A 12,929-nucleotide genomic window follows, 5' to 3' on the forward strand; every position below is an offset into this window, starting at 1 on the left:
CTGCATGTACAATACTGGTATTCATCATCAACGGACCACGGAATGTTATATTTCTATATGTATGTATGTTTGTTTGCAGGACCCTGCGTGCGTGATGTTCTTCGAGCCCATGCTGACGGCGCCGCTGCCTCGCAGCGAGCCCTTCTCCCTGCAGCAGCTGGCGCGCGCCGTCATCGTGTCTCACACCAGCTATGATGGTCAGTTGGACTTGTATTGTGTCGGGGAAAAAGTCTTTTCCCATTATAGTGTGTATGACTTGACTTGACTTGTAATACCATCTTTTCTCTATACAAAAAAGCTCGATATTTGGGTACCTCACGAGCTCACTGAAAGAAACCTAATGAACCGTGTACTCATTTGTGATTCTTGAAGCCAAAGAGATTTTATTACAAGTTCATACATACTGTAATGCTAAAAGACTTTTTCCTCGACCTAATATTATAGCTCCTGCGTCTCCTCCGTCAGCGTTGAGAGATTTCCCGCAGTAAATAGTGGCGAACATCTATAAATCACCTATACTAATATTATAAAGCTGAAGAGTTTGTTTGTTTGAACGCGCTAAGGAACTACTGGTCCGATTTGAAAAATTCTTTCAGTGTTAGATAGCCCATTTATTGAGGACGGCTATAGGCTATATATCATCACGCCACGACCAATAGGAACAGAGTACCAGTTAAAAATGTTACAAAAACGGGAAGATTATGACCCATTCTCTCTTATGTGACGCAAGCGAAGTTGCGCGGGTCAGCTAGTTATTTATAAATGTATTTTTCCTTCCCCAGGTGTAGAGAAGCTCCCCCTCCCGGCTCGTCTCCGGCTGTACTTGAAGGAGTACCACTACAGACAGCGGGTGCGCGTTCGACGCCTGGAACCAGACCTGTACGAACAACACCACTGCTGAGACAAGTAATTACTTATATATTATATAGTAGTATGTGGTATATAACTATGTGTGTCTGACTCCCAGTGTCTGAGGCACATTTAACAGTAGTTTATGTATTCAATAGTGTTTAAACTTTGATATAAAACGTTATTGAATAAATAAACTAAACAAAAACCGGGCATAAAGCAGCCAGCCGTTATCATTACCCTTTTAGCCACGCGCAGTCGGGTAAGAAGAGGAAACTTAAATGCAAGAGTCATAGAGTCTGGCCCCCTATTACAGGAGACTAATATTGTTTAAAACGAAACTTTGGAGTATTTTTTTTTACACACTTGCTTACATTTTCATGTATAACAAGCGAGATTTTATGTATGTATGTATACAAGAAGAGAAGGTAACGCACCCCTTGTATACGTTTCTTGTATTATAGTATGTATGAACTTGTAATAAAATCTCTTTGGCTTCAACAATCACAAATGAGTACACGGTTCATTAGGTTTCTTTCAGTGAGCTCGTGAGGTACCCAAATATCGAGCTTTCTTGTGTAGAGAAATGATTTTATTACAAGTTCATACATACTATGATGGGAAATGACTTTTTCCCCGACCTAATATTTCGTCTTCTGCGACTTGTTGCTATATTCACACACACAAAGTTAAATGCCACATACGTACTAGACTTACCCCCGGTTTCTGAGTACATTTAGCGGTAGTTTATCTATTTATTACTGTTTAAACTCATATAAAAAAACGCTATTGAATAGATAAACTACCGCTAAATGTACCTCAGAAACGGGTTATACGTGCACGTATACGCACATGTACGTAAAACGACATTACATTATGACTATAACTAGTGAATTGTGAGCGTACTCTGCCTTACCCTTCTAAAAGAGTAGGCGTTATGATTTTATTTGTGAAATCGTCTTGTCCAATGATAGTTTTTGATATATACGATAATTTATTTTTTGTAGAAAAAATATGAGTTTGTTTGTAGGGGGTAATCTCCGAAACAATTAAACGTATTTAGAAAAAATCTTTTAACCTTGGAATGTTTCACAGTTATAGGAAATACAGGTGAATCCACACTGGGAAATTAGTATCATAATAATATGTTCTATAACATAGAATAAAATAGTGTAAAATAATATTGTCGTATATTTCAAATACTATAGTTGAGAGATTAAAAAGCCATTGGATTGTATCAAAATGACTTTATTTTATTATCAGTTTAGTATGTTAACGCGTACATTACATAGATGTACGTGCAGTGATATTTGAGCTGAGCGTCTCCGTGCTTCGAGCACGTTACAAGTCTAACTTATTAACATAACATGAGTTCAGACAAACACTTCAACTACTTTGACACTAGGTTCACCATTAATAAATCAGTCTAGCCTTTCTTCCAACTATGTTGTAGTCAGCAGTCTCACCGGATGCAGCTGAATACCAGTATTGTACATGCAGCGACTGTCTATCGGACCTCCACAACACAGTTACCTGGGTTATAACACGATACTAAGTAACACTGTGCGTCACACTTTCAAGCTTCCGACTACTGGTAACGACTGTCAAAGATCTTTGAAAATGGCAGTCACTATTTAAGGTGTCTTCCGAAGCACGGAGGAACTCAGAATGTATATTATGGCCTGACCATACGATGTTTTTTTAAATAAAATAAGGTCATTTTGATACATATATTAATAGTATGTTTTTTGATACAATTAATTGAATATTCGCAAGTAATATTATTTTGTTAGTTTCTATTATAATTATTAAATAATTATTATTTATAGTTATACACTTATTTGATATTAATATTTTAAAGTTTCGTAGTACAGTCAACTTGGGTAACTTTGAATCATTCGGGTAACATTGAATGTGGGAATTTGAACTAGTTTCCATTATTTTTTCATATGAAACCAACACAATTGATAAAGATTCATTTTAGTTTTGCAAACTTTTATCAATTGTGTTGGTTTTATATGAAAAAATAATGGAAACTAGTTCAAATTCCCACGTTCAATGTTACCCAAATGATTCAAAGTTACCCAAGTTGACTGTAGAGTTGTGAGCAAAAATATGTGAAGTGTTACTTTTTAAAACACGTTAATGTCTTTACCTTATTCCACGTTACGTAAGGAAGGGAGTTTTTTACAGCTGATTTTCAAACATTTAAATCGATGTATTTTTTTATTGGTATTGTAGTGGTTTCTTATATATGTAGACGTATTTTCATTATTTAATATTAATTAAATAAGAACAATATGAATGTATAAAGTTTCTTTACAAAATTCAGGTTTGAAAGGACAACTACTTATTTTATTAGATTTTGGTTTTATAGATTTACAGAATTAAAAGCATTAAATTTATGGACTGGGGGCTGTTCAAAATCTACGTGACGGACTAAAAAATTATATTCAGTATGTAAATATATTATATTCAGTAAATACTTTGTTAGTCTTACAATTAATAAATGCAATGTTTTCAATCACGTAATGAAGTTATAATAGTGAACTAAAAGGTGATAGTGTAAACATATTTTTGCTCACAACTGTACATTTTCAATATTGATCCGTATTTAAAATATTAATATCAAAACCATTGTTTTTAAGTATAATGTATATGTATATTGTAAATTACTGTAATATAGATATTATATAAATATAATTATTATGTAAGTCTCGAACGCGTTGGCGACTCGTATCGAACTATAAAATTAGTTGTATAAGTACTAGTTTTAATTTTATAGTAAGTACTATAGAGTTACTATAGTATATATACAAAAGTCGCCTACCCGCGGACAAATGTCGGTGATTTTATGTCGGCGGAATTTTTCAAAAGTTGGAAACAAGTTGCTGACATTGATCATTTTGAAATATAGCCGCTGACATTAAGTCGGCGACACGAGACGGCGGGTAGGCGACTTTTGTGTACAAACTAAGACATATACAACTAATAAAAGTTTGCAACGTCGATGTTAAGGAACAGTTATTTTTATATGAAACCAGTTTGAAACGAGTCGCCAACGCGTTGTATACAGTAATGACCGTATTATTAGCACTACGTGCGTACAAAGTTAATAAATAAAATATATTTTAAAATATATATATGTTTGTTGTATTATTTAGTAAGACAACCCACACTTGGCCAGCGTGGTGGACTCAAGGCCTAACCCCTCCCTAATTACGGGAGAAGACCCTTGCCCAGCAGTGGGTTAAATTTATTATATTTATTTGTTATTATTTAGAAACCTTATAGTTTTGGAGTATGTAGATACTAGATAGTTTTGTGTGGAAAAAGAACATATTAATTTGAAAAAAAAAAATGATTTTGAACGAAAAATATAAATCATCTAGCATTTATGTATCTAATCCAATTTCTTTCAACAAAGGCGAACGGCAGGTTTGTATGAAGAATTCGTACAGCTTATAAAATGTCATGTTTAGGTTTACTTTTTGTTTTAATTGATAGCTAATATGATAGACAAGCTAATTTTAAAATTCTTATATTTTTTAAAGTTGGGAGGTAAAAGTTATGTCCATTTTAAGAAGCCCCGATAGTTCGCTAATTTGCTCAGAAGCTGTCAAAACCACAATCCAAAACAACAGCAAATTAGCGGATGCGTAGACGTCAGACTAACAGTGACGTCTCATGAGATTTTCTTTTTCTTTAGTTGTCAACAAATATAAACCATAGACCAAAAAATATTATGTAATTTATCAAATCTTTCTACCTTAATTATTAATTATTAATTAATCCGGACTTCTAAAAATAATACTCCCAAATAAAAATAAGTGACTTAGTCCCCTTAATAAGTGGTACAAATTCTGTAACGAAACAACACCAACTTTAAGCTGTACGAAATCTGCCGATCTCCTTTAAGTGGGAAGGCTTCCTTATAATGATAATATTAACGTTGTTTATCAACAAATATTATGTAAATAGATAAAACAGGAAGGAAGTGCCACTCAGAGATTTATGATACGACCGTGACTACTTGTGACATTTAGTTTATAATTATTATTATGTAATTAACAGTGATTTGACATTGAGTGGCAATCAAGTGGTTTGATATAATTTATAAGGTAGGTACTTAGTGAAAATGCTTGAGGTAGTGGGGTTGCCAGGTGGCCGGGATTGTCCCAAAATTTTGTGTGTTGTTCCGTGTCCCGTAATTTTTCTTTTTTTTTTCAAATATTCGGTTCAGCATTAGCCGGCCTAGTCGGGTTTCAAAACTGAATATGTGTAGATGAACCCGATCGACACAAGCCGAATAAGTGAGTCGAACCGGTTTTTTTAACTCTTTACTACAAGAGTCTCCTCCTAAACGACGGGGAAGGGTTAGGCCTTGAGTTCACCACACTGGCCAAGTGCGGGTTGTGGACTTTGCATACCCTCAATAAATGTATCAAACAAAGGCATACAATACTTCATCACGATGTTTTCCTTCACCGTTGGATCAAATGATAATTATTTCTAATACACACGTAACATGGAAAAGTCATTGGTGTGTTGCCTCAGGCCCCAACCTGCAACCACTTGCGCGGGAGGTGCCAACTTAAACCACTCGGTGGTTTTGTTCGATAAATATTGCCGAATCGAATATGTATGTAGCAAGCCTTACACGTGCCTATACATAACAATAATGATATAATATTTAACTAACAAGATATCTTAAACTTCACTGCGGTCAACCACAAGAGTATTCGTTTCTTCATACAATACTTACGAATTAAAATTGACATGATGCAATATACAAGATGTTTTGCTAGTAACTTTTGTACCGGATGTTTATAACTACAAAAAATACTATATTTAATTTTGTGTGATCCGTAATTAAATAGTTGTTTGACCGCCTCTGAGGCGCGGTCGATAGTCTATATGACTGCTATGCAGTCTGAAGTTCGAATCCCGGGTTGGGTTAATAAGTTATACCTGCTTTATTATTATAAGAATTTTCAGTATTTTCTTGCCGACCGGAGAACAGAAAATACTATTTAAATAAAACAAAAATTAATTAATAATCAATATATTTATATTTCAAAAAATAATCTGTCATTCATGCCCTTCGAGTTCTATACAATTTCATTATTTATTTATACAAGGAACAATTAAATAACAACTCTATAATAATCAGTTCTTTCATTAAAAACCATACAAAACTAGTTGATTATAAAAAATATAATTAAATACATTCATAAATCACTCTTTATAAATTACTTACATCATCACTAAAGTTATCTTACTAATAAACTTGGTTTATTTAAGCTCTGATTAGTAATACAGTGTGACTATCACTTATATACAGTTTCAAAATTAATTGAAAGTAACATTCAATCAGTTTAGCCTTTCTTCCAACTATGTTGTAGTCGGCTTCCAGTCTCACCGGATGCAGCTGAATACCAGTATTGTACATGCAGCGACTGTCTATCTGACCTCCACAACACAGTTACCTGGGTTATAACACGATACTAAGTAACACTGTGCGTCACACTTTCAAGCTTCTGACTACTGTTAACGACTGTCAAAGGTCTTTGTAAAAGACAGCCGGGTACAATTTAACGTGCCTTCCGAAACACGGAGAAAATCAGTGTATAATAATGGTCACCCATCCATAGAACAACCTTGGCAAGTGTAGCTTGACTTGAGAGATCGATCCACGCTGCTGTTGTTAGCCACTTTTATACAGTTTCAATATTGATTGTGAGTGACAAAACACTGTATCACTAATCAGAGCTTATACCACGATTATTAGTAAGATAGTTGGAATATAGTACCATAGTATAGTACCAAGGAGACAGTGCTGCCATCTCTTAACTAAATTCAGTTCTATTTTATAAATTATAAAAATAAAAAAAATTGACATTCTCCTCAGATTTTTTCGACGAATAAAACATATTTTCTTTCTTAAAAATTATTAATTTCAGAATTTTTTATCTATTTCTTTTATTATTTAGTAGATCTGAATTATTTATTAATTATAAAAATTTCTAAAAAATAAATTTAAATTGATAAAAAATTCTGAAATTCTCTTACAACTAAAATGTCAAAAAATAAGGCATTTTGAAGACACAATCGATATAAATTTTAAATAATATAAAAATTCGATGTTCGTCTCACACCTTTTTATAAGCTACCATTTAAAATATATTATTTTATAAATCATTCAAAATCATTTTGGTAACATTTCCTCATGATTGTTTAAACAATCTATATGAGAATTATAGACAAAATCGGGCTTATTTCAATATGCAATTTCGAAAGGGCATAAGCCTATTCCATTCTGGTAACGGTTACGTCCTTTTCGAAATTGGATATTATATATTTCTGACACATTTCTTTCGTATTGAAAATAAAGGTATTACGGTATAAACAACACAAGAGGAAGGGGCATGTGGGCGTGTCGCGTGCCATATGAAGTATGTGTAGCTATACATACCCTAGTACTAACCTAAGAGATGACACTAAAACCACGTAGATCATTCATTCATATCAGTTGCGCTCACCGGTCTGACATAGATCTGTGGGTGAAGCAACCGTTGGCGCGGTCATTCTATAGATGGGTGACCGCATAGTGGTATTTGAGCTGGGCGTCTCCGTGCTTCGGAGGGCACGTAAAAAGTCGGTCCCGGTTGTTGTCTACTAAGATAACAGTCGTTAAGCCATGTCAAAGGCCTTACGGGCGGCGTGAACAACTTTGACACTAGGTTGACCACTAACCATACGATATGAATGAATGAACCACGTAGATACAATTCCGTCGTAAAGCACAAAGTATTAGTGCAAAATACGACTCTAATGTCATTGAAATATGGCTGGTTATTGCCCTTTTCTCTTGTGTTAGTTATTCCTTGCTAGTTACATTTATTTCCTTTACTTATAAAACTTTGAAGTAGAGTTTAAGCTGTGATACAAAATTTCATCATCAGTTTAAATTCAAGAAATAGTTACGACGATTGATAACCTCCCTCTTTTCGAAGACGGTTAGAAGAATACATACATTCTACAATATCGTCGAAATAATTAAATGATTTCTTGAATGTTAAAATCTGATGATGAAAATATTTACCCTAAGCAAACTACTCTCTCTCACTACTTCAAATATACATCTTTCCAAATATGTTTTACAGTCATTTTACGAACATCATATCATCACATACTTGTGATACAGTAATTAATTAATATTTTAAGAATCTTCTAAATCACACCTTTATCCAATGGTGATAAGCAGAGAACGTCACTTGGTACGATCCTTACAAACTTCCCTTGCTTCATTCACATACAAACATGTTGTCATACGGGACCGCCGGTTACGAACACCTGACTTTTGAAGAACATTTCTAATTTTATATCTATCTATCTACTAATATAGGCACATTGAGAATTACACATTATAGAATAAAATACATACATGAAATCACGCCTTTTCCCCATAGGGGTAGGCAGAGACTAAAGAATTAACTAAGAGATATGACTAGACTGCTAAAGATATTCGTAAAATGACTTTTATGTCAAAATCGGGTCAATTGACTTGTATAATATCAAAATGAATTAAAAAATCCAGTAAAAGGACTTTAGGTTTAAAATAAATTTAGTTTTCAATCCATTTTGACATTTACAGACAACTATCTGATTTATAGAGTAAATTTTTGTGTCTCCGTCCATAAAAAACCCGTTATTATAGTCTAACAATTAGTAGAGAGTCTTGTATACAAGGTTCGCGGTACGGAGGTATACAACATACAGAATGTATAACATCAGTGACTCGGCTTATACAGCTGACGGTCACCTGTTTCATACACGTACTTTATTTTGGAAATACACAGAATTATTAATTATAATTCAGGTAAATCATGCATGCTAAGGCTCTCTACTAAGTTGTGAGACAAACAGTCTATATCCCACTGTTGGGCAAAGGTAGGCAACGAGTGTGAGATTTGACCTACATGGGATTATTTTTTCAGTCCCACTACTGGGTAAATTATGGATAATAGACACGAAAATTGTTTTCATAATGACACAATCGGTATTTACGTTACAAGTGACATTTTTGACATTGATCTGTCAAATTAACTTTGACAAGTATATCTGCTTACTCAAGTTCTTAATTATGTTTGGTTGCAATAACTCATTGTATTATTATTTATTATACAGATAAGTTGGACATTAAATAAATAATATACTTATCACAAACAAGATGGCGTAGACAAAACAATGTTTTATATGTAAACATGTTTCAGTTGGTAAGTCATTTTAAAATATAATATTGATAAAGACTTTCTTTACGTGAAGGAACAAAAAATTACAGAAGAAATCTTTTGACATATAAATAAATGTTGTTGGACAACTCATACACGGTCATTTGATTCCAAACTAAGCAGAGCTTGTACTATGGTAACCAAATAACTGATAAACATACTTATATACTTGTAAATACATACTTATATAGATACATTAACATCCAGGCTCAGAACAAATACTCGTGCTCATCACACAAAGATTTGTGCCGGGTGGGATTCGAACCCACCACACGCGGCGCTACGGTTGTTGCGGCGAGGTGACCGCTTGAACCACTGCGCCAAACGTGCAGTTAAAAGTTTCTGTTTTTGACATTTTTGACACTATATTGACTACAAATCATAATTAAAGTAGGATAATGAAGTAATTTGATGTTCAAAAATTACTTTATTTAACATTTTTTTAACTTTCGTGTTGCACATCTATCGTCTAGTTTTACAACTATTATTGCAACCAATTCATGTCCAATCCGAGTTCATTTTGACAGATTTTGTACTGTCAAAATGTTATTTTTAACAGATAAGTGTACTCGCATTATTCTGTTAATTGTACTGAATGATTTTGTGAATATAACGTAAAAAACTATAATTTTGATTTTTGGACTCGGTAGGATATTTTTAAAACGATCTAGTTTGACAAAAATACTATTTCATTGCAATCAAAGCAATCTTTCCCTCAATACCATTTTATTGCTAGTATTATAAATACATTAAATCACGCCTTCTTCCCATAGGGGTAGGCAGAAGCATCTTTCATATTTATATAAATAAACTGAAAAATGTATAAGTTCAAGAAAAAATAAAAACAAAATTAAACCTTTCCGACATTCCTCTAAAAATTATTTAAAATGGCCGACGCTTGGCGACAACGTCACGTCGATTTGCATAATTAAAGCATATGGTTAATATATGCACATAATATATTATATAGCTTTAAAATGCGATATTATTACTGTTATAATTCCGTGTTTTTCACGACTATATACAATTTTTCAGTTTATTTTGATAACAACTATCGTTTGGGGTCAATAACCTACCGATTACCAGTATTGTTCTTTTTTCCACGCATATACTATTCTCGTAGCTTGGGGAGAGACTTTTTCGTATACTACAAACTCCAAGCTAAGATTTTCTAGAACAATCTTTGTTAAAATCTTTCGATATCTAGCGTGTACATAATTCACATCATCTTCAGTACAAATGTCAGTAACAACAAAACATTTCCATACCTGTTACTTTCCTCAGTCCTTGTACATCACAATAAGCCTTTAGGCTTCAACATTAACACACAAATTCACTGAACATTGTCACCAGTAAGGCACATTTCCATTTCCATCGGACCTCGTCGTCCAGGAATTTCCATAGTTAATCCTAGCGCAGGATATCGCCGGTGTACTCCTCACTGAAGCTTTTTCTATTGTGTAGTTCAAACCGTTGTTGTTGTCCCAGTATTCGTTGCCTTTACATTTGAAACACACGCAGAAGTCCAGCCGCCGGGAGTGGATAGGCAGTTGCAGTCTGAAGCCAAACGTATCGTACATCGAAACGCCATTGGAATTCAAAGGTCCAGACTCCACGAACGCACACGAATAATCCTCGCTCGTCGTCCAACCATCGGACGAGACCCTCACGACAACTTCTTTACTAAAATCTATGTTTTTCACTTTAACAGTCCCGTCGACGGCACACTCGTTTTGTTTCACTATCACATTTTCTAACGACACACATTCCTCTGTGATTCTACGGCGGAATTCCAAGTAATCTGAAGCAGGTTGCACGAATCTCGTTTCCCATAAGTCCACTGCTGGCTTGGGAGGCGGTTTCCTCTCAGGAGGCGGGCTTGAGACGATTTTCAAAGCCCAGTAAGGAGGTACATTTGATGGTTCAGTCATAAACTTCACTTGTTCGAGCGCTAATCCTCTGTCATCGGCGAAGACTACACGCTTTTTCTTCTTTTCCGTTGATAGACGAATGCAGGATCTCGGCGCTGACTTGAGTGTTAGCTGCACAGGTTTCAGAGGCAACAAACATGGTGCTGAGAAGCCTCTGGTGGTTAACTTGACAGGTCTTCGTGGGGTTGACAGACTGTAGTCTGTTAAGAACCCGGCGGGCGGACTGTGCCCGTAGAAATGCTCGGACGCCAGCATGTCGATCGCGGCACACATTCTGTAAAGAGATACGTGTTTATTCCACGGCTGCTTGCAGCGTACTAAAAGGTATTTATCGCGGGACGGCCATTTTATATGTGCACGCGCGCGCCACGCGTCGATAACGTAGTGTGACGATGTTTTCGTATATTTATGGACAGTCTTATTTTTACTCTTGATATGGGTCACGGGTGTAATTTTGTTTGTTTTGGCAAATATTAGTTTGACATTGTTGTGTTTATAGTTTATAAATTATAACTTTGTGACTTTTATACTGTGAATCATATCTCTGTGATGAGAGTGAAATGGAATTTTCTCTCAGAGTAATTTATCTGTTTACCAAATTAGTTCGTTTAAATAACACTAATTTTAAGGCAAGAGGTTTGATTTTAAATGTTTTTTTTATTTACAAGGAACTTTGCAATGGCATCAAAAAGGTATGGCAGTGTTTTTGACCAGTCATAATAATTCGAGGCATATACCTACGTGTGTAATAGAATTACTTCAATATTCAGTCTATACTAAGATAAATATTTAGATAATGTGGTTTTATTTATTGTCATAGAATAAAACTCTCAAGAAATAATTCTAGAAATCGCTGGTTTATATAAAACTAGATATTTCTAGGAAATTTGGGAAACGAAAATATGTTTATACCTTTTCATGTATCAATTAGATAACTTGTAACGTAAAGTCGTAAACAATAAACAATAAACATATTTATTTACTTAATGACTCAATTAATAATTAGTTTAAACAAACATATTAGCTAATTGATTTTATGTTTAATTTGGACAACAAGGCTTTAATTATTTTGTTTATAATGTAATATTGTGCTTATGTATTTTTTATATAGCTACTGGCAATTTAGTATTAACTTATAATTTAAAAATATAATTACACACACTTATATCTATCATATCTATAAAATCTATATCTATAAAAATAAAAATAAGTTATCACAATGTATGTTGAACAACTAAACTAATTGGATAATTATTTTTCTTAATAGGTATATTTTTAACTGTCGGGATAAGGTATGTATGGGATCGATGGGATCAAAATTCCTACGGGAATTGAATCAACAGAATGAAATCGTACTACTATTTATATCTAGACGAAGTTGGGCTAGTAAAAGATAAAAATACGTATTACTGTCTAAGTTTATACCGAAACGAGAAAAAAAATCTAACATAAGTAACTATAAAAAAAATGTGTTATATGTAACATGTATGTATTAACAGAAACTGCGCATCACAATTAAAAAACTCATATTCTAAACGGCTATTAACTACTACATGAATAACAAGATGTTTTACATAAAACAATGTCGTGTTGTGGTGATTTAAACATGACTCATGTGTATTGTGTAGTTAATATTATAATTTATTGTATACAAGACGTTGACTTATAATAATTCAGTGATTATATAAATTATACAGTTACCTATTGTGTTTGGTTAACGAAGTACTAACACTTAATAAAATAGTATTTTAGGTAATAAAAAGTGTGGCCGGAATTTTTGCTTATTGCCTTTTCTTGTTTGAAAATGAAGCTAATTTCAGCTATTTTATTTTTATTCTATTTAAAATTGGTTTAT

General features: G+C 33.8%; 2 protein-coding genes across 2 annotated transcripts in view; one reads left to right on the forward strand and one right to left on the reverse strand.

Annotated features, from left to right (window-relative positions):
• The window catches only part of LOC142985085 (suppressor of cytokine signaling 7-like), a 14,685-nt gene extending 10,693 nt beyond the window's left edge, over positions 1-3,992 (forward strand). The window contains exons 10-11 of the mRNA XM_076133038.1: positions 80-197; positions 783-3,992. Of these exons, the coding sequence (XP_075989153.1) occupies positions 80-197; positions 783-901 (237 nt within the window). The 3' untranslated portion in view covers positions 902-3,992. The remainder of the gene's footprint in view (positions 1-79; positions 198-782) is intronic.
• A 1,906-nt stretch (positions 3,993-5,898) lies between these two features.
• The window catches only part of Gbs-70E (Glycogen binding subunit 70E), a 34,511-nt gene continuing 27,480 nt past the window's right edge, over positions 5,899-12,929 (reverse strand). Inside the window, exon 4 of the mRNA XM_076133036.1 lies at positions 5,899-11,348. Within this exon, the coding sequence (XP_075989151.1) occupies positions 10,490-11,347 (858 nt within the window). The 5' untranslated portion in view covers position 11,348 and the 3' untranslated portion in view covers positions 5,899-10,489. The remainder of the gene's footprint in view (positions 11,349-12,929) is intronic.

Source organism: Anticarsia gemmatalis, chromosome 29 (assembly GCF_050436995.1).
Source record: "Anticarsia gemmatalis isolate Benzon Research Colony breed Stoneville strain chromosome 29, ilAntGemm2 primary, whole genome shotgun sequence".
Classification (NCBI taxonomy): domain Eukaryota; kingdom Metazoa; phylum Arthropoda; class Insecta; order Lepidoptera; family Erebidae; genus Anticarsia; species Anticarsia gemmatalis.